A 26,000-nucleotide genomic window follows, 5' to 3' on the forward strand; every position below is an offset into this window, starting at 1 on the left:
GTGGCAGAGTCAGCACTGGCTATTCCTTCCGGAGCCCAGCCTACTAAACCACACTGCTTGATGGCGTCGGACGGGAATCGCTTCACTGAAATGCAACCACCTGGGGTGGCAGGTGACAGCCAACTGGCTCACAGCACATTAGTGATTTGAGTCAATGGCATCAAGTCAGACCCCCTAGTCTCACAAAAATAAGTGCCATGGGGTCTTTAATATCCATGTCATCTTTAAATGCACTGCCAAATGATCCACACGTGCCTAGTAACATCAGGAGTGGATGTGATTCTGCCAGGGTATGAACCTGTAATTCTAGAAAACCTGTGGATGTCAGGCCTGATGCTTGCGCCATCTAAGTCATCTTCTTGGGGCGCAAATGTCTAATGGAATAAAGGAGTGGATGGAGTCAGTGGTCCAACGGTTGGGCTGCTCTGGGGCAGATCTGAACCACACTGTCAACCTCAGAGGCCCTGAAGCCAGGGTAGATGGCCACAGAAGGATCACCCCATTGTACGGGTACCTCTCAAGGAAGCACAGCTGGTGCAAGGGCTTCTACACCAGCCCCTCCTTATGGCGAGTGGCAGAATCATGGCTGGGTGAGAGGAGACGTGGCCTGGGCATCACTATGCCCCGCTGCTCCCCCGCTGCTGACAGCCAGCACAAGCTAGAGCAACACCAGGCTCAGGGCTTGGCCAGGGCCCCAGCTTGCATTACCACACACACAGCGAGGGCTTGCTTGGATCAGGGTAAATAACTCATCTAAAGGTAATGTTATAAATCATGTGCTGATGGCTTTAACAAAGAGCGATGTTTGACAACGAGGCCTGGACAATGGCTTTATTGTAGCTTTGCAAACCGTGTCTGACTGGTGGAGGCCAGTGCTCCTGTATCCAACTGACCTTTCCAATCTCAACAGGACTCTGTACTGCAGTTAGTGTTTGCGTAACTCAAATAATTACAATAAAGCCTGGCCGTTTGTCTGCGATATTTGTAAACGGCTTATTCTTAGGAATGGATTTAGGACTGGTGAAAGGTGCTGGATTGAAAGCCCTGGAGACTGCAATCCCTCAGTTTCTTCACAGACCTTGTACAGCAGAACAAAATTGAGTTAGCCTCTCAATGGCATCCCAGGAGCTCTACAGATACCCTGGCATGGGTGATCCCCAATACCCTGCTCCACTCCCTGACTAGCTGCAAGTCCTTCCTCCCGGTCAGGTAGAACACAGAGAACCCTTCCACCTAGTTCAGGCTTTGAGCTCATATGTCTTTAGCAACAGCCTCCAAAAACGACGATTCTCAAAAATCACAACCCCTGCTTTCAGACTGTTCTGACAATGGCCGTGATGGGGGTTCTCTGCAGAGCTGGAAATATCTGCTGCGGTAGTAGCTAATCAAAAGTAAACTAGTCCCACTGCATCCTCGGGATCTTGCCTTGGCGAATCTATTGGGTCTGGCCCTCAGTTATCCCATTCCTGGCTTGGTGCAGATACTGAGGGAGCAGTGAGGGGAAATAGCTTTAAGGTATCTTTGCATACCCCTCAGGGGCTGTGCAGGTCCATGCCACCCTCAGTATAAGTTAGAGTAACCTCAAGGCTGCTTTAAAGTTCATGGTGCTTCCCATGGCCCCCTTAGAATATGACCCCTGGGAAGCAGAGAATCACAGAGTTAGTGCACTCTGGCCACACCTTTGGCATGCTCCCAATCTGCCTCTGTACCAGTTTGCAACACCCTTACACTAGTTCTACTCCCTCTGGATAGGCCTTCTGTGGGATGAATTCTCAGAGGGATGATTATGCCTGATTTTATGCTGCCAGAGAGGTATAAAGGGACCTTCATGTCTGTTATAGCTGTTGCCAAGGCAATAGAGCAGGTGTGAAAAGATGCAATACATATTTGTGAGCTCTAGAGGGCGCCAATGGAAAGCGATGGAGAGAAGCATGAAGAATAACAAGATGGAGGAGATAGTACCTTTTTGCAAGTTTAGGGTTACCATACGTCCGGATTTTCCCGGACATGTCCGGCTTTTTGGGCTCCAAATCCCCGTCCGGGGGGAAAGCCCAAAAAGCCGGACATGTCCGGGAAAATCGGGGGGGGGCCGGGATGGGCCGGGGGCTCCGGGGCCGGGCGTGCGGTGCCTGGCCGGGGGCTCCAGGGCCGGGCCGGCGGGGCCGGGGGCTCGGGGGCTCGGCCGGGAGCTCGGGGGCTCCGGCGGGGCCGGGCCGGGGGCTCGGGGGCTCCGGCGGGGCTGGGCCGGGGGCTCGGCCGGGGGCTCTGGCCGGGCCGGGGGCTCGGGGGCTCGGCCGGGGGCTCCGGCGGGGCCGGGCCGGGGGCTCGGGGGCTCGGCCGGGGGCTCGGGGGCTCCGGCGGGGCCGGGCCGGGGGCTCGGGGGCTCGGCCGGGGGCTCGGGGGCTCCGGTGGGGCCGCCACCGGCAGCTCGGGGGCCGGGCCGGCGGTGCCAGGCCGGGCCGGGGGCTTGGGGGACGGGCCGGCGGTGCCGGGGGCCGGGCTGGGGACCAGCGGTGCGGTGCCTGGGGGCCGGGCCGGGGACCGCAGTGCTGGGCGGGCCGGGGGTGGTCGGCCGGGGCCGGCACCCCAGGGCTGGGGCCAGCCTGGGCCGCGCCTCCTCCCCCCACACTCCCCCTTACCTGCTTCAGGCTTCCCGCGACTCAAATGTTCGCGGGAAGCAGGGGAGGGGGCGGAGACTTTGGGGAGGGGGCGGAGTTGGGGCGGGGCCGGGAGCCCGTGGAGTGTCCTCCTTTGGGAGGCACAAAATATGGTAACCCTATGCAAGTTAACATCAATACAAAATCTATTTTCATCCTAGGGACAGCTCGAGGAACGGATCCAGATCCGAATGAATAATCTAGCTGTGAGGAGGACCCGTCCTGCAGACACTCCAGTTACTGATTAGTTATGTGCAGCACCACCATTACATGGATGGTGGATGTGAGCCATGATGCAAAGCGGCACCATTTTTTTCCTCAGGAAACATTTCCAGCCTTGAGCCTGCAGAGTGAAGATGTAGTAAGGACTCTGAAAAGGGCTTGAGAAACGAATCAAAACCTCTGAGAGAAATGAAAGCTAACCACCAATGAGGGCTAGGAAAACTCTCAGCAACACCGTCCAAGATGCTCACAGTTCCTTTCATGGCAAACAGCATCCGAAATGCTGTACTGAGTTAAACGAACTAGTTGGATTGAAATCATAAAGGATAATCCAGGAAGAGAGGGATTGCAAAGTGTGACAAAGGGAGAGAAGATCTAGTTTCAGTTTAGATCTATTTTCAGTTAATTCTTTGAAATCGGGGCCATTTCTCATGTAAAAGTGGCTCAAATGGATCTTCTGCTAATGCGCAGCAGAATTGCATTCCCTCCCAGCTCAGCTTCATTTGTCGTAATGGAACAGGAAAGCCCTCACTTACTGAGAGCTCCAATTTCAGTGCAGCTCCAAAGTGTGGTTTTTCAGTGTTTGAATCCCATGTAGACAATTATTGCTTTTAGCCACCTTAGGAAGAGCCCAGTGAAACTGCAGGGCAAGGATATTTCAGCTAACAGGCAGGGGATTGATTTTTCCCTCCCATCCCTTTAGCTTACTTTCAAATGTAGGTATCAAATTAGAGCTCAGAAAATTAAATCGCCGTGCCAAGATTGCATGGCCTATACCAAGTGGACTGTTATTAAATGCTGCACACCTTTGGCAGGGATTTACTGATAATGAGTTTTACTTCCCTCCATCCTTTTCCTCTCCAGAGAGACAAGATTGCTGGACTCAGGGGACTGGGAGTAAGACAGAGAACCAGGGATCTCAAACTTTATCAGAGGCTGGCTCAGACCTTAATAGACAGATCATCTTATGGACACTTCCTCTGTCATTCACTGTTGAGTGGGCCACTCCTCCTCCCAGAAATTGCTTCGTTGGGAAAGTTTGTATTCATGTACTTTTAATATTAATCACACTGCCCACTTTGGTTATGCATGTCATCCTCCTTCCCATTGGTTCTGTCCTCCTCTCCCTCTATTTGTGCTTTTCTGCTGCCTGATTGTTGCCAGATTTCTCCTCCACTCCCCTGGACATTCCTCTCCTGTTTCTGGCTGGCAGCTGCAGTCTCACTGCTGGCTGTAGCCTTTGAGGGCAAATCCTGTTTCCTCATCCACTTTCCCCCACTAGGTTGGCTCCTCCACCTTGTTTCCAGCTACTCCAGCTCTTCTTTGCAATCTGGACACTAATGGAAGCAAATGGAAACCAAAAGGAGAGCCAGCACCACATGCCCAGCCAGTTCTCAGTGGACCATCAGCACTAAGTCTTGGGAGACAGGCCACAGCGTGGGAACCACTGATAACCATGGATTGATCCATTCAGCTCTGAACTGCTAGACTGCTCTGGCCCAGGTCAGCAAGGATGGAAAATTGCTACCATTGGTTCTGAAAAGGAAAAAAACGACTCCTAGAAATATTGAGATATTATGAAATCTCCTTTACTTTGGGGAAATGGATCGTAGGTTTTTTTGGTCCTTTGTTTGTTATTGTGCATTTACACATTTGTCTTTAGAGGGTATGTTTTCAGAATAGTATATTTCTAGAGCCTGACCCAACGCCCATTGAAGTCAATGGAAAGACTTCAATGGACGAAGCCCCGAGACAGCATCTTTTATCCTAAAAGCACTTCACAAGCTAACGGGATTGAGAGCACTAAGCCATTTCACAAAGGCACTGAACCAGACTCCTGACAACTTTCCATTACTATGGACTTGATGAGAGTCTTCAAACCTGTTAAGGGCTGTTATAAGGAAGTTGGTGATCGGTTGTTCTCCTTCACTGAAGGTAGGACAAGCAGTAATGGGCTTAATCTACAGTAAGAGTGATTTAGGTTAGATATTAGGGGGAAAATGTCTAACTATAAGGATAGTTAAGCTTTGGAATTGGCTTTCGAGGAGAGAGGCTATGGGGGTTTCTAAGAACAGGTTGGACAAACACCTGTCAGGGATGGTCTAGGTGTACTTGGCCCTGTCTCAGTGCCGGGGATGGACCTCTTGAGGACCTTCCAGCTCTACATTTCTATGATTTTATAACTCTATGTTCCATTACCAGTCTCCAAGCAATCCAGCCCCCATGTCTCCAGCATTCAAAACTGGGATTCCAGGACCCCTCCATTCTAATCCTGCCTCTACCCCTGGCCTTGGACAAGTCGCTTAGCCCCTACATCTGTAAATTGAAAATAGTAGTTTACTGCGTGCCACCCTCACAATGGTGATGTGAAGCTTCATTAGCACGGGCATGTTCATACAGTGCTTTGAAAATATAGTGATATAAGATGCTAAATTTATCAATCGGTATGAATGTACCACACTGTGGTCGCCTAGGGCTTCCTGGTTGTCACTGTGCTACACACCATGGCTACTCAGAACTTCAGACAAGAAGCACGTATAAAAATTGTGATCACCATTCTCAAAGCACAGATCCAATTTACAGGAGCTAAAGGCAAATCTCCTTTACTTGCTATCAGCATGGGGCCTATGACACATAGTAGAGCAGTTCTGAGTCCATCCAGCAGAGGGCAGTGGTACACATATAAACTAGCCAGTTTACTATAATAATGAAGGTTCCACAGAGAGCTCTGTTGATGTCTTCCTAGCTGATCATGTAAAAAATCTCCTTAGACCCTTGTTAACCTTAAAATATTCATAGCAAAGATTACCAGCTTACACGCAACCTGAAATTCAGGGATGCCAAAAGGGGCTAATAAATGTCTATATAGTTTACAGAGCTGTATTAAGTATTCAAGAGTATTCCTAAGCTCAGAGAACCGTAGCAAACTCAGCACACTAATATCAGCACTGAGCTGCACTTCATTTCTCGGAAACTGTGCTTATATTGTCGTCCTGAAGCTCCATAGACACTCATGTGAGAAATTGACTAGACGACTGTACAAGCTGTTTCCTTGGTGTAATTGCTGACAACCTGGGAAAATTGCACCCAAAAACTGAAAAAAATACTTAACAAATTAAAGTGTTTTTTTAATCTTTTCTAGTTCAAAGGTGTTTCTTATTTTTTAACACTGTTTTGTTTTTGTCTTTACCAAAAGGATGTAAAAAAAAAGGGGGGGGGGAGGGAAGTGCACAGTTAGTGTGGTGTCAATTACCCCACCATGCCATAACATTAATTCTCTGTCTCTGTCGTCTGATATGCCAGACTGTGGCAGACAGTCTTGGAATGTGGCATTTGATACTGTGCGGTTACTAAGAGAAATGTGCCTGAGTCTCGTCAAACTTGCTTTCAGAGAGGAAGCATGGTCTAGTGGTTAAGGCATAGAGTTTGTCTGTATGTCTGTAAACTTGAGCAGGTCACTTCACTTCTCTGCATCTCAGTTTGCCCATCTGTAAAATGGAGATAATGATACTTATTTACCTCACAGGGATTCAGAGAGGTTCAATTCATTGATATTTGCCAAGCACTTTAAAATTATCCAATGAAAGGCATTATGGACACACATGGTATTATTGTTGTTACTGTTACTATTTATTTATTGATGGTGTTCTTCTTCTGAGCTGAATGCCACTTCCCATCATGTCATTTTGCTTAGTGCAAATGAGCTCATTCGTCTACGTAGAAGATAAAGGCTTCTCCATTAGATTAGTATCAGAGGGGTAGCCGTGCTAGTCTGGATCTGTAAAAAGCAATAGAGAGTCCTGTGGCACCTTTAAGACTAACAGATGTATTGGAGCATAAGCTTTCGTGGGTGAATGCCCACTTCGTCAGACGCAACAAAGTCTGACGAAGTGGGTATTCACCCACGAAAGCTTATGCTCCAATACATCTGTTAGTCTTAAAGGTGCCACAACTCTCTATTGCTTCCATTAGATTAGATGCAGTCTATCTGTCATCTGTCTGCATACAAACCTACTCAAGGACAATGGGGAAAGACCTGGGTGGGGTAATACACATTTAGCGATTGTGCTAAGCAAGGGAATGCATTCTAACTATGTGAGTGTAAGGATGTTGCTTATACAGACATAAAAATATCCTGCAGGTGTATGATGACAGGAGGAGCACGGTGGACAGGGTGGCTCAGAATTTTACTGCCCCATTTGCAGTCTCTGGGCCTGGCTTCTGGTGGAGCTGTTGGTGCTGTTCACTTGTGGCTCAAGCTCTCTCATGTAGGACACCCCAAAATGAAGGTCCCCAGAGTCAGTGGCTAATTCTGAACAATGTGGCCTGGAGTCGTGGATTAGTGATTTCACCGAGGTGCGAAGGGGAGGACAAAAGTGGTGACTGTCGCACCCTGCATGGAACTTGGAGGGAGGAGTTTGGAAGAGGCCCCAGGAAGTCAGACTGCGTGCACACAGCTCGAATGCTAGTGGCAGTTGCCGCATCTCTGTAAATAATTCTCTTAATAAAGAGCCAGTTTAGTTTTACAACTATGCAGTTTCCTTGTGTTACTGCCCAGCCAGCAGTACCCAAGCCAGTGGAGACGTAGGCTATGGCTATACTACCGAGCTTACAGCAGCGCAGATGTGCTGTTGTAGCGCTGCTAGTACAGATGCTCTAAGCTGATGGGGGAGAGCTCTCCCGTCGACTGAATTACTCCAGCCCCCACAAGTCGTGATAACTATGCCAACGGGAGACTCTATCCACACCGGCACTTAGGTTGGTGTAACTTACGTCGCCCGGGGGGTGGCTCATTCACATCCCTGAACGACAAAACTTATCCGGACGCTAGCTGTAGTGTGTACGTAGCCTAACTTATCCCTGATGTAACTGTTGATGTCAATAGAGTTACTCTCCAGGGATGACATTGGTCCATGACGCCTCGGGGAAATGAATGATTACGCTGTAACTTTAACAAGAGAATTCAGAACCTGGAGGCTCAGATGACTCATCAGTGGCCATCTTGGAGCTCTTCCAGGAACACCAAACAGACAGGATGTAACTGGATCGGCTTCTGTGTACAGACCGCAGGTACTACCATTTCTGACTCTATAATATGTGTTGTTTGCAGTCCTGCTAACCCTCTTTTGTCCAATGACTGCAGAGGTGTTAACTACCCTCTTCATTTTAAGTGATTTCTTATAACATGTTTAGCTCCTTATGCTTAGCAGTGTGTTTCACCTTGTATTTAGTTGTTACGCTCCGGTTACCTTCTCCAGACCTGCAGAAGAGCTCTGTGCAGCTCCAAAACTTGTCTCTTCCACCAGCAGAAGTTGGTTCGATACAAATATTAACTCAGAACTCCATGCACATACCTTCGTGGTTTCAAAAATACTAGTGGTGGAGATAACAAAGGGGAATGATGCACCTTGTTAAAATAAAGCAATTAGTTATACAGTATGGGCTACATTTTCAAATGATCCTAGCACATTAATGACCCACCTCTGGCCTGGGTGCCTAAATGGGAACTGAACATTTCCAAAAGTTTGGCCTCATTTGTGGGTCGTGGACACTTAAATACTTCAGTCTAAACTAAGCTATCTAAAAGCTAGCCCTAACTCTACCCCATACAGAAAGAGTCTTCTTTTTAAAATCTTACGCTGCAGCTCTTCTTGGTATTTCTTGTTTTCCTCAAGAGTTTTCTTTCCCTGGCATGCGACCACACTATCATGTTGTCATAGTTACACAGTAGTAAATGTTACAGTTAAGGTTACAAACCTGTTTCAGTTATGACTCTGTTTTCACCTACCTTATAACTTTCTGAAAGATTCACTTTCTGAAAGGGGTTACAGCGCTAAAAGGATCTGAATATTTCAGAGATGAGTTAATAAAGGCCTTTGTATCCTTATTTCCACTGTAATATAAAATGAAGAATTAAAGGATATTATTGAAGGCTGGGGGGTTGGTTTTTGAAAAATAAATCTTCAGATTTATGCTGTTCACTAACTGTAATGTCTCTGATATGTTGCTGATATAAAGGATTTTTGAGTTAATAGTAGCTGGCCAACAATTTTCAGTTCATTGTTTGAGATGACATTCTTATTTTATTTTCCAGTAATTAACAGCAAATCAGTTTCATTCATTTTCTCAGATGTTCTAGAGACACCGTAATGGTGACTTTTTTGGTTTTCTGGGCTGAGCACTGGAGCTAAGAGGGATAACTGGAATGGACGGTGTGTTGACAATCTGAGGTTTAGCAATATGGAACCACTTGGTAGGTAAAGTAATCACTTGCTGACTTCTTCATCACTGAAGTGAAACTTGTCAGTTGGGCCAATTGTTCCCTTCTATGCAGCCAAACGCAGGGCCGCCCAGAGTGGGTGGGCAAGTGGGGCAATTTGCCCTGGGCCCCGCAGGGGGCAGCCCTGGCCCGGCGGCGGTCTGGGTCTTCAGCGGCATTTCGGCGGTGGGTCCTTCAGTGCTGCCGAAGATGCGGAGTGACTGAATGGACCCCCGCCGCCAAAATGCCGCTGAAGATCTGGACCGCTGCCGGGTGAGTACAAGCACACTAAAGGTTTAGCTTGGCCAAAATAAACTGTTCATCTCTGTGTGCACATCATCTACCACACTCTGCTCCAAAGGTGGCTGACTCTGCATGGCATTGGATGTGTCTCTATTTTGTAGGTGCTATATAAATGTAGCAATTTATTATGCTTTTATGTTCTTCCACCTACTATTTGATGGGTTTGCCTCACATTTTAAAGGCCAGTGTCAGGAGAGTTGCGAGCTATGAGTCACACATTCTCTCTTCCTCCAGGAATGGTTTATAAATTCCAGGTTTCCAAGCTAACCCGGTCACAAAAACGAATGATACCTTAGCACTCTTTTAAGCAGAGGCGTCAAACACGGAGCCCGCTTGGTATATTCATGTGGCCTACGCAGTATATTTAGATTCTGTAGAATCTCAGCTTTCTTTTTTAAAAGTGGTAAGTTTCTAGCCTTCATGGCTGAAGAAGAAGAAGAATTAATAATAATAATAATCTTCCAAATGTGAGCCACGTGTAACTGCCGAGAATTATCCCTGAGCCTGCAGGCAGCTCTGAAAGCACAACCTTCAATCTCATTTGGATTGTTTTTAACTTTCAAACTTAATGATGCTGCCTGACGTATCAGCCTTAACAGTTTCGTCCCTGGCCCCTGATCGTTTTATCACAGGGAATCTGGGAGTTGCTGCAGGAAGTGAAGAATACCTTTCCCAGCTCCAGCTGCGACTCTGTGATTGTCAGTAAGGCTTTCTGGCTTGTAAAGAGGTCCCAGCTGGGAGTGGGACTGGGAACTGGAGCTCACACAAATACCTCAGCATTTACAGACCAAGCACAGACAGAGCGTTAGCGCCTTCCTGCTTGCTAACAATAATACAAACGGCACCTTAGCTTTTATGGTTTCTTTTATTTAATAAGAAGCAGTAGTTCTCACAAAATGAATCACCAAAAAAATCTGCTCTTGGGACCCGATATTCACATGCCCTGTCTATTGCGATGCTGTTAACAAAGCACTGGCTGTAGGTTACTTCCAGAGGCAGCATGCTGGGCTAGATGAACCATTGCCTTGTGTGGTGAATCTTCTGTTTCACTGTGCTTCAGATTGTTCTGGTTTTGCTGTGGCTTGGCCAGAATTGACTAGAACTGGGGTGCTCCAGTCACTCCAAAAGCCTTTCCCGTCCGAGTTCTTGCAGCGGACCGCCAGGATGTACACGGTGTCTGGCTTCACACCATAAACATAGTAGCTGGTCTGCTCACCCACATCAGGCTCTTGCTAATACGGAGAAAGAGAAAAACCTATTTAAATTACTTTCACTTCACTTCCCAAGAACAAGAGTAATTCCTTTGCCCCTTTATTCTTCAGTTAGGAGAAATAACTGAGAGGAAGAAAGATAATAATACTTATCACTCAGCATCTCCAAAGCATTTTTACATTTACATTAAGTTATGCACACAACAAGGAAACTGAGGCACAGCAAAGTGACTGTCTCAAGGCCATAGAAGAAATCAGTGTCAGCCCCAGGAGAAGAAAGCAGGAGGTCTTGGGACCCTGGACTAATAAACCACACCCTGGAAGGACTCACCTGTTTAAATAAATATGTTTCCTTTTTAAATAAATTTTGAATTATTCTCAAACAACATTGTTTAGAATATTCCATAGTATATGGAATCACAGTCTGTCTTAAAGAGGAGGTACTCATGAAAGAAAACAACTGTGATCTATAGACAGAAGGAAACAGACTTCCATGCAGCCTGAGTTCCAGCTTTGTCTCTTTTGTTTACCAAGGACCTCAACCTATCTGGAAATGTATAGCACACAGAGACATCTAGTGGCTAAATGATATACTGCAAGTAAAATATCATTAATATGGTTTATGGAGCAAGCATTTGGAAATCTACACCTACTCTAAAACAACAAGGAGTCTGGTGGGATCTTAAAGACTAACAGATTTATTTGGGCATAAGCTTTCATGGGTAAAAAACCACTTCTTCTGAAACCATTTTTATTATAGCGTAGCTGTCACATTGATTGTGTCTGCAGCTAATGCATTTGCAGGAAAAACTGTTGAAGTCTAGTTAGGACAAAACCCAGGTCAGCATGAGTGAGCTTGTCCAACGCTGCATAAGTCTGTGGAGCTCCATTTGCTTACAGGCTCCAAGACTCACACAGTTTATAGCAGGGCTGCTCCAAACTACACTGGCTTGTAATAACTCAAGAGGAGCCGTTATGCCAGTGGAGATTGCTGGAGCACAGCATGCTCCGGCCACACCCCCGACATCTCCATACATTGGATGGGGGAGGGGGCTAGGAAGACATGACCTAGACCTGGTTATGCTGAATCTGTGCCAGCCACGGACTTGCCTATGCTGGAAGAATCTTTAGCTGCCCAGTTAAGGCAGCTTACTGGCCCTTGATGCGGCCAGAGGAGCCGAAAGGGGTAGGAAAGGGGCAGAAAGGGGTGGGAACGGGACAGAATCTGGCCATGAAGTTTGGATCCTGAGCTGGGGTTGTCTTTTCTTCTAAAAGAATCATAGACATCAGAGAGGTTCAGCTGGTTAGTCCACCCCCCTGGCCAACGGCTATATTGTTTCCTAAAAGGGGCCTTTCTTTTCAGTCACTTTCAGTGCTCCTCCAGAGTGTATGTGTAACCCACACACCTCCTGAGTGTGGTGTTCTGCCCCCTCTAGTGGCACCGAGACCGCTTAGAGATTAATGAGTCTGCTACAGCCTTAGCTAAGAGGCACATGGCTTTTAGCTCATGCAGTAAAGGCTCATGCGTTTAGCTCCAGAGGTCCCAGATTCGATCCCTCCACCAATGACTGGGGTCTGTCGGTGTTACATATGATCAATACTGAACTGACAAGTCAATATCCTAGGATACTGACCGCAGGGTCAGAGCCATCTCTGATGTAAGCCCAGTGAAGTCTGTGGAGCTACAACAGGGATGACACAATTGCTTATTGTTTTGCTTTACTTGTGACAGCTCGTCTGCCGCTGTTGAACACCCTATCTTCTGAACGTTCCTAGCCCACGTTCACGTTTCCCAGGCAGTGTGCAGACTTCTGCGGCACAAGGTTCCTTGCAAACTAGGCCTGGTTCCCCAGGGCTTTGGTAAGGAAAGCCCCACGCCTGTTACACTACAGACCAGCCCATGGAAGGCAAGGAAAGCAAAAGTGACTCACCTCCCATTCGCCACTCCCCTGTTCTTGGTACTGAAGCTCAAACACCAGTGGGAAATAGGAGGCTGCCACGCCAGGTGGGTACCCCCATTCTACGGATAGGTGGGTGCCAAATCCAGTGGCCTTCAGGCCCTCTGGTGGTTCAGTTTTAGCTATAAAAAAAAGAAGAAGGTGAAAGGAGGGGCTAAACTCACATTGTGGGTATATGGGACATGGGCGGAGGGTTGGCTATGTGCCCAGGTGTATGTGTGTGATCAGTGGTTTGTTCATGCTCTAGGGTAAAATTTTTGAAAGCGCCTGAGCGATTTAGATGGCTAGGTCCCATTTCCAAGTGACTTATACACTCAGAAGCCTAAGGCTCATAGGTTTTCAATGAGACTTTGGTGCCTACTTCATTTTGAAAATGGGACTAGGCCCCAGATCCTCCAAGGTATTTAGTCACTACTGAAATCAATGAGCATTAGGTGCCTAAATACCTTTGAGGATCTGGGCCTTGGCGCCTAAGTCATTTAGTTGTTTCTGAAAATTGTACCCCTCAAGAGGAGGAAATCACTAGAACAGATTTATTAGTATCTTCCCCATAGCAAAGAGTAATTAATCTACAATGGAAGAGGAAACTGCCATCTCAGCAGTCCGGACAGGGAGTGCAGTTCCCATGTGAATTTTGGCTAAAGCCAGCATTGTGAGTCTTGCTGTTTAAAAGCAAACTAAAGTTTCTTTTGGCTGGCAGTAATCAATATAGCAGCTTCTCATCAGGAGCCCATGGCCACTAGCAGTAAAATTGCCCTATGCTACCCTGTCTTAGTGGGCAGCACTTGTGAAACAGATGTTCCTAAAATATCTGCCAGCATCACTGCTCAACCTAGGAGTCCTGCCAGCGCAAGACTGGCCCTGAGGTTTTATGAGGATCCAAAGGAACTCCCCTCCTCCCAATCCCAACCACTGAAAAAACCCAAGTGGTGGTGATGAGCACCACAAACCACATTGACTTCAGCGAGCTCTTCCCAGAATCTGGCCCCAGTGCTCTTAGTTACATAACTACACAAGGGCCTATAACTTCACTTCCCCCAAGCAAAACCCTGATCCAGGAATGCACTGAAGCACACGCTTAAGTGCTGCTTTCCTGAATCAGGCCACTTTTCATAATCAGGCCAAAGTCTTCGAGGAAGCGGGGGAAATCCTGAGAAGTCACATTGGCCAATAGAAAAGAGCCCTCCATGTTACTAAGCGTAAGTCTCACTGTGAAGAAAGTCTTTAATGTAATTCTTCTAGGCACAATAGGGCAGAGAAGTATTATGACTGAGTAAACTACTGCATGTGCTTCTCAATCTGGGGGTGATTTTCCTGCTCCTCGGTCTGTTGTGTGTGCTACAGTCGCTGGTTTCTGGAGCTGCCTCTTGGAGCGTGCAAGGGCAGAGGCTGTTTGCTGAGGGATCAGAGGGGAGAGGTTTGTGTGTCAGAGGAAAGAACCCCTCCTTTGGGGGAGACAAACCGGTCTCAGTGCAGAAGTAACCAGGTCAGTCCCTGGATGGAAATACAAGAACGGCCATGCATCCATGTAAGAACTGGACTAACAATGGTCCAGCTATCCCAGAAGCCTGTCTTCCCGACAGTGGCTGGTGCCAGATGCTTCAGTGGGAAGGAACAAAACAGGGCAATTTTTGAGGGATCCATCCTGTTGTCCAGTCCCAGCTTGTGGCAAAAAGAAAGACTCCGCTCCTATTGCACACTTGCTGTGTGTGTGTGTGTGTGTGTGTTAGAGAGAGAGAGAGAGATTTGACTCCTATCACACACTCACTTCATGTGTGTGTGTCTACTATCGCACACTTTGTGTGTATGTGTGTGTGAGAGAGAGACACTACTCCTATGCACACTTTGTGTGTGTGTGAGAGAGGACTCTATTCCTATTGTACACACACTCTGTGTGTGTGAGAGAAAATCTCTACTCCTATCACACACTTGCTCTATGTGTGTGTGTGTGTGTGTGTGAGAGAGAGAGAGATTTGACTCCTATAGCACACTCACTTTGTGTGTGTGTGTGTGAGAGAGAGAGAGAGACTCTACTCCTATTGCACACTCGCTGTGTGTGTGTGTGTGAGAGAGAGAGAGAGAGATTTGACTCCTATTGCACACTCGCTGTGTGTGTGTGTGTGTGAGAGAGAGAGAGAGAGATATTTGACTCCTACAGCACACTCACTTTGTGTGTGTGTGTGTGAGAGAGAGAGAGAGAGAGAGAGAGACTCTACTCCTATTGCACACTCGCTCTGTGTGTGTGTGTGTGTGTGTGATGCTCTCTCTCTCTCTTCCCCACACGCACAAACCTGGCATTGAATCAAGCAACAGCCACCAGCGGAGGAAAAGGCTGAGATGTTTCACTCTGCAGCTGGGGGGATGGGTAGCTCACGCTGCTGTAGGCTGAACAAAAAAAAAAAAAAAAAGGCAGTTTATAGTGAGGAGAAGCTGGTAGCAAAGACATGGGAGAGAGGGAAACTGGAGCCAATGTCAGGGCATTTTAACCACCACTGCCTTTGAAAGAGGCCCATTACATTCAGGGGCTGCCACCCACCCCCTGCTTGGGAGTTAACATGCTGCCCAAATAAAATATATGGGAAGAAACAGCTCTAGTCATGGGCCTGTCGATGCAGCACATTTCTCAGTGTCAGGGGACTGGATTAGCACACAGTGGTGCCCCGGCTGTATTTCATTATGGCTGGGTCTCGCCTGTGTAGATGGGAACAATCCGTATGAGATTCATGTTACAGTCCTTAAAAGACGTGGTTATTGACCTGGCTTAGACCCATCTACGACGTGGCTGGGGCGTGCTGCGTTAGATCCCGGTCCCCTGACACTGTTCAGAAGGGACCTCTATCAGACCATCTCCCTGCTCTAGATGTTCAGAGGCTCTAAGCTCACAGGTGTGACATGCTGACTTTCTAGAGTCTCATCCAATTGAAATCTGACTCATCCTGGCCCTTCTTGCCAGGACACTCCGGGATTAGTTTACTTGCTGCTATCTCTGTGTTCTGCCTTAAACACAAGGAGGAGGGGCCTGGTTCTCTGACTCGAGCTGCTGCTGCATGTGAGTAGCTCCCCATCGACTTCAGGGGAAGCGGCTCACATGCAGGGGCTGCAGAACTGAGCCAGTGGCAAACAGCACATTCCCGCTGCATCGAAATGGAACAGGGCAGGTTTTATGGCACCCAGACAGAGTTAGAGAGATTGCACTCCTGGGCCAATAATCCTCCTTTGTCCCAACCCCTCCCCTCCACAAAGTATCTGTGCTGTGGGAACCATGGTGGGGAAGGGAAAATAAAGAAGTAAAGCGGAGCTGCAGCAGGGCATGAATTGGAAGGCTGTGTTAAATCCAGCAGGCTGTCTGGAGGGATGGGGAGAGAGCAGATACCGGGTGAAGGCCAAGATAAAGCGAGCGTAAAAAGCCCAGTAAGGACGGGCTCTGCCCCTGGATGGAATCACACAAGATAAGGGATGCGCGGAGGCTTTGCCCCCGGCTCGATGCCCCCTCTCCTGTTCAGCACCAGACTATTGGAGCTGCACTGTTGACTGAAGCTCCTTTGTTTATAATTAGAGGAGGGCCTGAGCAGCAACACTGGGATCTGACCTTCCCTGGGTTTTGGTTCACATTGTGAACGTTACAAGCAGCAGGTGCTCTAGTGGGGGCTTTGCGTTCACACTGGGCGAGCGTCCACAGCAGGAAAAAAAGGTGGTGTTTTACCATGTGTTAGCTAGCACGTATTAGAACCCCACCATGGGCAAGGCAGTTGGTAGTTTTCACGTTAGCATGCTGAGGTTTGACCTGCTAACACATGTGAAAACTGAAAACTGCCTGGTCCGCCCCAAGATTTTAACTCGTGTTAATTATGATGGCTGAGCTAACGCGTGGTAAAAGCACCTTTTTGCCAAGTGAAGACAAGGCCTAGGTGGTCAGGAATAGCCAGACCCTTGCCTAAATAACGGTACTTCTCTACAAAGGGCATTTGAAAGCTTGAGTCATAATTATCCCTTGCGACATCAAGGTGAGGTTGTATTATTCCTACTTGATAGATGGGGAAACTGAGACCTAGGACATTTGGTTTGTATATGGGCACAGAGGGAATCAATCTCTCAATTTTTTTCTGGCTCCCAGTCCTAGACTAAGACCACTGGAGCATGACACCTTCCTCTAAGGGCTTGATCCAAGCCTATTGATGTCATTAAGAATCTCTCCTTCCACTCCAGTGGGCTCAGGGTCAGGACACAAATGTGAATATTTGCTCTAATTTCCTCTCTGCCATAAATACAATTAAACAAAGAACCAACCACGCAAACACGCCCTGACACGCATTCACACACACCCCACACACCAATGTCTTCAGTGTTAACAATCAGCTTCTCTGACATCTGGTTCCCAGCTTCCACCCAGATTTCATAGGTCAAGTACAGGCACAGGTTGGTGCGGCTGAAATAGCAGGAGTTGGGGCCACTGGTGACGTAGTCTTTGCATTCTTCGGCTTCTATTACTCCCCTAAACCAAGTGAACAAAGAGTGAGGAGACCATCCCACCCAGAGGTCTCTATGCAGGAAGACATACAATGCCCTCCCATTCCACCCTCCCCTGTGCTTTGGGCATGTTCCCAAAGGCAGCTCCTTTTTAAAGCTGCGATTTTTCTGGGTTTACTCCTTAGGCATGTGGAAATCTCTAGGTAGTTAATTTTTCAACCCATCGCACTGCTGATGGAATATGCATGTGCTTTGTCAACCACTGGTTATGTCCATTTGGATGACTGGAAAGGTGCACTTGGTGTGTCCAGCTGCAAACACCCCAGCGCCTTTCGTCGAGGTATGCAGTACGCTGTGCCGCAGGAGAGGCTGAAAGAGTAGTTAGATCAAAGGCCATCGCATTAGTGTGTGTGATTTAGATACACACTTAACAAGAGCTGGTGCTACTTGTTTCTAACCACGGCATTCTAAAGGAATAATCCAGACACCCGCAGTAACACCAAGAAGGCCAATGCTGGAGAATGTATCTATATCGGTGGAAAGGTACTTTGACAATTATTCTGATTCCCACCCCGCATCTGAGCGGACAAAACAGTGCAGCTACTGTGCGACTAAAATACTGCAGCTCACACCACTCACAATACATTAGAATAATGGGAAAGAGGGGGAACTCCGTGCAGTGAATGATATAATGTCAAAAGAAGAGAGTTACATCCCCTTGCTGGATGCTGTGGCATCTCCCATAAACATGCAGTAATTCAAGAATCGTGTTTCATAGCTGGGATAAAGTTTTCACCCAGTTTTATTTACCTCATCTTATATCTGAGGTGGAATGTTATATTGGATGCAGCACCATCCGGTGGAGTCCAGTGGCATGACATGCACTTTGGATAAAGCACTATGCACCGCAGGTGTAAGGAGGACGAGGCTCCTAGAGATTGCAAAGGGAGAACGGAGTGATATATCATCAAACAGATCGATGGCCATTTTCATTATGCCACGGGAACTAGGGAGCATCTTACTGGTAATCTTCAGCATGCTCTATGTAGGGAGGAGTTAACATTCAGAAAAGCCACAATAATCTTAAGTATCAGAGGGGTAGCCGTGTTAGTCTGAATCTGTAAAAAGCAACAGAGGGTTCAGGGGCATTCACCCACGAAAGCTTATGCTCCAATACTTCTGTTAGTCTTAAAGGTGCCACAGGACCCTCTGTTGCTTTTTACAATAATCTTACTGCACTTTATCTTGCATATTCCCCGAATATACATCTATACCCATAGGGGGAACATTGCCTTTTTACACAGCCTAAACAGGAGATCTTCTCAGCCTAGCCTTCATCACAGCCAGGCTGTTTTCACCTCCAGCCTCTAGTTAGGCGTCTCATGGAGTGATAATTCTAAGACTCTATTTTCAGGGGCTTATAATTTAGCTGTAAAATTTGCTCCAGGCTGGACCTTGGCAGGCACAGTCTCCACATGGGGTTTGTTTTGTTCAAACTCTGGAAGCAAATATCTGTTTACCTATCTTGATGGATAAGAGTACAAAAAAAGTATCACCCCGGTTGTTTTTCGGCTGTGCTTAAAACCAACATTTGATGTATTTACTTTTGTGCAGGCCCTGGGTCCATACAATGGAAAAGTAGCATTTGCTATCTGGGGCAGGAGGAAGCCAATGAAAGCCACAAAGCTATTTTATTTAGCAATGTGGCTTTCAGCACATGCATGCTATGTTTTTCTTCCCCCAGTGACTGTGAACACCTGGATTAAGGCCTTCGACCACATACTGCTATTTTACAGCTAGTTGTGGAGCTCTGAGCCCCTTTGCCCATTGCTGAACCTCAGGTAACAGAAACAGCTGCTGATACCCAGCCCCATCTGCCTTGCCCTCCCACTGCCCAGAACACTTTCTACCTGCCCTCCTGGGTACCCAAAGCCCCGCCTCTCCTCTCCCTTCTCTCCCCCCCCTCCCCCCCCAGTATCCTCCTCCTCCAAGCCAGCTGGCCGAAGTGGGGAGACAAAGGGAGAGAGAAGTCTCTCTGTGCTGAAGACTGTAGCTTTGACCCTGCAAGTCCTTGCCCATCATGCAGCAGGTTGGTGCGCTCCAGCGCAAGTGGAAGCTCCGTGTCAGGGCAAGTCAGATTGAGTACTAGGCGTACTGCCTGGTAGCAAGTGTGCTTGCTCCTTTACTTATGCACACGCAGGGTAAAGGAAGGGCAGGCTGTGGTCAGAGACCTGGGTCCCAGTGTGCGGCCCATCATGTTAACGAGCTGCTGAACTGCACGTTTCCCTCTCTGGCTTTGCTCCTGCTGCGAGGCAGGATAACGTGGCAGCTGCACAGTGCGCTGAGTCATCCAGGATCGGACTCCCCCACACTGTGTGGCCTGCTCACCGCTTTTCACCTTCTGTTTATAGACACAACACCCCATAGCTGCCCTGTGCCGGGATCAAGCCCTCTGTCACTAGCAAGACTTCACTGAATGTTACCCGCACTCGGATTTAGCATCTGACACAATGTTGTAAGCTCTTCGGGGGCAGGGCAGGGATGTGTCTGTGCAGCACCTAGCACTATGGGGCCGGGTCTATGATTGGGCTCCCTAGACGTGGCTGCAATACAAATAATAATGGAATGATCACAGCCCTATGATTAAACTGATCTCAATTGCAAGCAGCAGGAAGTATCTCCAAACGGGTAATAGCAGTGAATTCACCCCTCTTTTGCGTCTCAGTTTACAGTGCCTAGATCTTGTATTTTACCTTTTGGTGCCAGGTGCCTGCCAGAGATCCTCATTATTACAGCCCAGATGAGGAAGTAGTAGTTAAGCATCCCTGCCATCTGGGGAAACATAATGGATTGAGCATATGGACAATTAAAAATGCAATGATATATTGCGAGGTCTGTCTCTAGCTTATTTTAAACATCCAGGGCTTCAGCGTCCTGATGCTATCAAGCACTGGAAGAAGCAAGCGCCTCTTCCTCCCCTCTGTGATTTGGTACATGATGTGTGAAAAGAAAAACATGTCCCTCAGCCCAAACTCAAGGACCGGCTAGGCTTTGGTGGCTCACTCACGGGTAGCTGACACGTTGGATGAGTCAGACGGGTCAGACGTCCCCCTGACGCGTTGGGGGCTTAGGCGGAGAACCAGGGTGGGTGGTGATGACTCTCTCTGACGGTAATGAAAGGCATTCTCTTTGTTTGAGCAACTGGCCCTTTAAACTGTGGCCGGCAGGGGGCTGGGAGTTAGGACTGCTAGGGTCTGCTCCCAGCTCTGAGAATGACTTGTGATATGCCCTTGGGGAGCCCCTTAATTGCTCTGCTCACTCCTCTCCAAAAATGATTGTACTGGGGTGGTGGGAGGCACCATTGATTCTTGCTTTTCAGGGCATTGAGATGCCCAGCCAAAAGGCGCTCCCTGACTGTACATAGGATAATGGAGCGTGAGTTATGTTTATTGAGCAGAAAATTGAGGCCTCCTAACAGTGCCAAGGTTCAGCCATGTCACGGTAAGGGGGGATTGAGTTCACAGGGAATGGAGCTCTCTGTAGATGAAATATTGTGCGGGGTTTTCCTCTCTTTAATTGCTAGATATGTTCTCTGTGAGCAATGAGTTCCACAGGTTAATGTGTACAATGACCCAGCTGCTGCTGCGTTGGGCTCATTTCACCAGGCTTCTGACAGGAGTTGGAAACGAGAGCAGATTGGCTGGACGTGTCCCATAGGCCCTCTCAGGGTTAGAGCTGAAGCTGTGCTAGCAACAGCCTTGTCCAGAAAGCCAGCAGGTTGTAGCAGGCTTTCCCAGAGCAGTCTGGCTAGGGGATTTTATCCTGCCATCTGTGCCGCCCAGCCCACACTTTGGACAAAGCCTCAGGTCTATTGCAGCACATTATTTATGTGGCAGGGACCCTGGAATCATGTGGCATTGGCCTTCCCTCTCCCAGGGCTTCTCCCTCCCTGCTCAGTTCCAATCAGTGCAAGGGTTTAGAATTTGGACTAGTGAAAATTCATCTTAAGATAAATATTGGCCTGGGGGAAAACTGCTTGGCAAGTTTACAGCTTCATAGAACTAGAAGTGTATCCATTCAAGGCGTATTCTAGGTATGGAGATCATTGGTTTGTATATAATAATTTCTAATTGGCAAGGATTATCCCATAATCTGGTCTAATTGACAGAGCTCATAGGCACTGCCTAGTGGTCTGGCAGCATAGGATTTAAAGTCAGGAACTCCTCTAGTATAATCCTGGCACTCTCTCTGCGTCCTTGGGCAAGTTGCAACACTTTTTTGCCTCAGTTTCCCCTCTTATCAAATGACGCTAATACCTGCTTATGCACCTCATAGGGATGTTGTGTGGGTTAATGTCTGTCAAAGGCCTTGAAGATGAAGATGAACCAGTGCGAGAATAGCTTTTAAATATGTATTTAAACGTGCCTTTTTAACAATGGAGCCTTCCCGTGCTTGATTTGCCATTGGTGATCTTGCTTGCACCATGGGGGCTCACAGGAGTGGGGCTCATAAATAATCAATGATAGTGTAACTGAAATGGTGAATAGTACTAGTGGGGTGGATGGGAGTCCAGGTCATAGCACTCATTCTGTACAGTGGGCCAAATTCCAGCCTTAATGATGCTCCATGGGCTGGGTTATAAATGGAGGACTCCTACTCCCCTCAATCCACAGCAGATCTCCCATGCATGGCCGAGAGAGATTAGCACTAAGACCAAGGGGCGAATACAGCCTGGTAGTAGGAACTGAATTTAGAGCTGTAATTTGTTAAGTCCCTTGACCACATTCAGCATCATTTGATGGAAAAATATGCCCCATGCAAGACCACTGCTGCCATGGTCTTTGTTGCTCCTCTACCTCCATCCTCCCTTCTGTTTCTCCTTCCCTTTCCCTTGTCTTTCTCCTCCTCTCTTCCCTCTGCAATTCCTTCCCTGCAACAGACTCCCAATTCCCACCCCTCAGCTCATTCTATCTGCTAAAAGAAACAGCAGTGAAATAGTTAATATTGACATTGAAGTGTCATCATTGAGCTTCGGAGTCAACAACCCAATAAAACTAATGAGGGACAGGGGAGTCAACACTTCTGAGAGCTACTGTTTAGGCTGCCTGAAGACTGAGACAGACATTCCTGCTTCAGTTACCTTCAGTTCTTCCCAACCAGGAATGAAATGAAAAAATTAGATTCTGCAGGCTCTAAGGAGGGCCACAAATACATCAGGTGGGCTGGGTATCCTCCCTTCCCTATGCATTGTTGTTCTTCAGTGACCTGAAGAGGAGCTCAGAGTAAGCCCGAACGCTTGTCTCTCGCCAACAGAAGCTGGTCCAATAAAAGAGGTTTCCACACCCTCCTTGTCTCTCTAATATCCCTGTCCTACCTCCTAAATGGATAGTCACAAGTATGTCCTTAAGCATCATCCAAATGCACAGAGCTTTATGGAAACATGCAGCGCACAGCTGGTTAATAATGTTTCACCACCATCTAGTGTGGTTCTGATCCTGCAAATTGTTCAGGTACAGGATTCCCAGTGCAGACAGTGAGCATTCTGGGCATGGAGAGCTTGCAAGACCAGGCTCTTGATGGAGAAGACTTTTGAAGTCTTTTTAAAAAGAAATTTCAGCTACTGTCTACTGCCCCATTGCAACGAATGTGGAATGTCTTAACTCTGTACTTCCTGTCTGACCTGAGTAATTGGCAGAGGGATAAAGCTCTCCTTGGGCATCACTGCCTTGGGGAAATCACTTGTAAATACCTGCCATTCGGTGGCCCCTAGTGCATTCCAAAGACAAATAAAGCAATAACAGGAAAGAATCTCTTACATACCTCAGCAGAAGGTCTCCAGTCTCCGTTCACTTGTTGCAATGAGTCTATATTCACCCTGCAGGTCAGTGTTGGCTCAGGACTATTGGTGGGCTGGGTTTAATTGCGGGGGTGGAGTGGGAAACAAACATCTTCTCCAGACTATTTTTGGTACCCGATTTATTCCAAATTTCCTCTTTAAAAAGGGAACAAAATTGTTTCAAAGGAAACCAGCTTGCCCAGAACCATTCTCATGAAGAGCACCACCTGTGAAGTTCTCTTGGTTCTTTTAATCTACAGGACTTTCCCTTGTTAGAACAAAGACTTGCGGAGAGTCCCTGGCTTTAGGAAGTGCCTAGCTGGCACTCTGGCTAGTCCACTTCCACACAACTGCTATAAACCAAAACCAGAAGTAGAAAATGTCCAGCAATTTACAGGAATTGCACTGTAAGTCTAGTGCATTAACCCCCGGTGTCACAGATGCCACTTGCTGAGGGTCTCCTAACAGGGAATCTTATTAGCCAGGTAATTTTACTTGGCGGGAAAAGGGATGATTATGCATGGCTTTCCCTTCAGGAGTGTCAAATTGATTGCGTGGAGTGGCTTGAATTCCACATTTAGTCATGGCCCATAAACGGAAGCATAAATTTGGAACTCCATACCCACCTCCATCCACAGCAGAACATCTACTGATGTCAGTAGGAGATTTGAGTGGAGATCAAGGAGGGAATCGGGTCTTTATAAAGTAACTAAATGTTTAGATTTTTTTAAGTATTCCATTGCCACATTCACTATCACTCAGTGGAAAAGCATACTCTTGGGTGGGCCCACTGCTATTTCTGCCCTTTGGTTTTTTTTCTTCCTTCCCCACCCTCCTTTCTCTCTATTCTTCTCTCTGCATTTCCTTCCCTCCTTCCACTCCCAATTCCAATCCCCCCCCCCCCTCCGCCCCTGGAATTTTCTCCCATCCCCAATGTTATCAGTAACACAATTGTTAATGTTGACATGAGACTGTCATCATTTTAGTCGACACTCCAATTGGATTAATAGGGGGCAGAGAAGTTCATGTGTCTGAGAAACGTTCTTTCAGACTGACTGCAGAATCAGGCGGGCAATGTGACATCACTTTACCCTTGGTTTGCATTTGGAAGGTTTCCTTCATAACCGTGAGGAATTCTTTTTATTTTAGTTTAAATGAAAGCTGAGATTCTGCCCAGTCTGAAAGTGTTATGGAAACCACATGAACACATCAGGTGGGTTGAGTCTGACCCACCAGCTGCATGTTTAATGCATATGTTGCACTTGAACTTAAAGTCTGGTTCTACTCTGAAAAGCGACGCTATCCAAAGACCATTAATGGGGCTCCACATATATTGTCAAATGTGCTCAATTTACAGATAAAAGTAATTTTTTTCTAACTGCAGCCCTGGAAAGTCACTCTAGCCAAGCTGGGTTATTTTCCCCTTTCCCTCCTATCACCACGATGCATAAAGGTGCTACAAAGGTGCCAAGTTAGAGATATTCCAGGGGGTATATCAACTCATTGAGATATTTGCCTAGTTTTACAACCGGCTACATTAAAAGCACTAGCGAAGTCAGTACAACAAGAAAACAGCTCACTTTCCCTAAGTGGGTAACTTGAAGTAAAAACAGAAGTGGAGCGGATTCTGAATATACACAGGGAGCAAGTCTTCTGGCTGAGAAAGGGCCATTTGTACACAGGCAGTTCTCTGGGTAGAAGTGCACTTTGTATTGCCTAAAATAACCTTTCAAGAAAAAACAAAGTTGGGCATCCTAGAGACAGTTCTGCCCCGAGTCGCACTTTCACTGCCACAGCGAAGTAGAGTTTGGGGCCTCCCTGCATTTTCTATTAGATCTTTGCTCATCTTGCAAAACCGCCACACAGTTCAACACAACTTGGCCAGGTTGGGCCAAGGACTGGAGCCCAAGTAGAGTATCGACAGAGCTGTGTGGGAGAATGCTCTCTCCATCGTTGGAAGTTCCTAACGTTTGTGATTTCAAGTTGCAGGCATACATCTAACAGAGTGAGTGAGTAAAATTGACCTGAATCAAAAATGGAGCTGGAAACCAGGGCACGGCCTTTCTGGAATAAAACCTAAGGACTAATGCAGAGCCTGTTGATCTTGAATTACCTTCATGCCAGTCCAGCATATTGTTGACATGCTATTGTGTCAGCATGGTTTTGAGTATTTAACTTGTGTCAAATGGGTCCAGTTACCTGTGAGAAGTGGACTGTGGTTTAGGCACTGTGGGTAGCAACAAGCAGACCAAGTGTTAGGTCTTCACTCAACTATTACTCCCCCAACGATCAGTCATAAATCCACCCCTAATGCTCTAGAACAAACTGTTATTCATTGCATTGCAGATAGCCGTCTTCCAACGTCTGACTCAGTCATGTTTCCAGCCCACCCATCCCTAATTTTAAATGAATGTCTGTATTACACTATTCTAAAATTAGGGAGTCATTGCTTTGAAATTAATAAAAAGAATTGAGTAGTATAAGGTGTCTGGAGAATGCAGTGCTGGGCAAAGGCAGTGACTCCACGAACTTCAGAGTGGAGTGCTGCTTCAGCTGTTAATATCCGTGGAGAAAAAAGGGGGCAGGCAGATACAACTGGGTGGATAATCAGTTATCTCTCATTATCTTGGAGGAGATCTGAATGTGGACTGTTTTGAGCACCTAACATACAGTTGCTCCACATGCACCAACCATCTTGACTTAGTGGCACTTTGTGAGACAGACACCACAAGTACTGACCAGCAGTGATTAGGGGAGGTACTTCCTGAAGCAACTTGATATTATGATGACATGTTGGACTCCTTGCCCCATCACATTTCCAGGGCCAACAATACACAAGTTTCACTTATCCCAGTACTCGGCCATCTCTACTCTTATAGTTTCATCTCATTGATCTGTGACCAGCCTGCACATAGTCATGTGGAAGCAGAGAAAGAACTGACAGTCAGAACACATAGCACAGCAGAGAGAGACTGTGTCTGCCACAGCCTCAAGAACAGCATGTGTATCAAGAACAACGTGACTCGTGGCACTGAGGCAATCGGAGAAAAGACAAAGCTTCCACTAATTAATACCGGGAAACACGTG

General features: G+C 47.2%; 1 protein-coding gene across 1 annotated transcript; it reads right to left on the reverse strand.

Annotated features, from left to right (window-relative positions):
- Positions 1 to 10,374: 10,374 nt before the first annotated feature.
- Positions 10,375 to 19,905, reverse strand: LOC128842529 (cytokine receptor-like factor 1). Its single transcript, XM_054038617.1, has 5 exons — positions 19,831 to 19,905; positions 17,888 to 18,008; positions 16,942 to 17,102; positions 12,584 to 12,732; positions 10,375 to 10,673 (listed from the first exon to the last, which is right to left on the reverse strand). Exons 1-5 carry the CDS (start codon positions 19,898 to 19,900, stop codon positions 10,488 to 10,490), a joined length of 687 nt encoding a protein of 228 aa, XP_053894592.1. The 5' UTR covers positions 19,901 to 19,905; the 3' UTR covers positions 10,375 to 10,487.
- Positions 19,906 to 26,000: the final 6,095 nt, after the last annotated feature.

Source organism: Malaclemys terrapin, chromosome 8 (genome assembly GCF_027887155.1).
Source record: "Malaclemys terrapin pileata isolate rMalTer1 chromosome 8, rMalTer1.hap1, whole genome shotgun sequence".
Classification (NCBI taxonomy): Eukaryota; Metazoa; Chordata; order Testudines; family Emydidae; genus Malaclemys; species Malaclemys terrapin.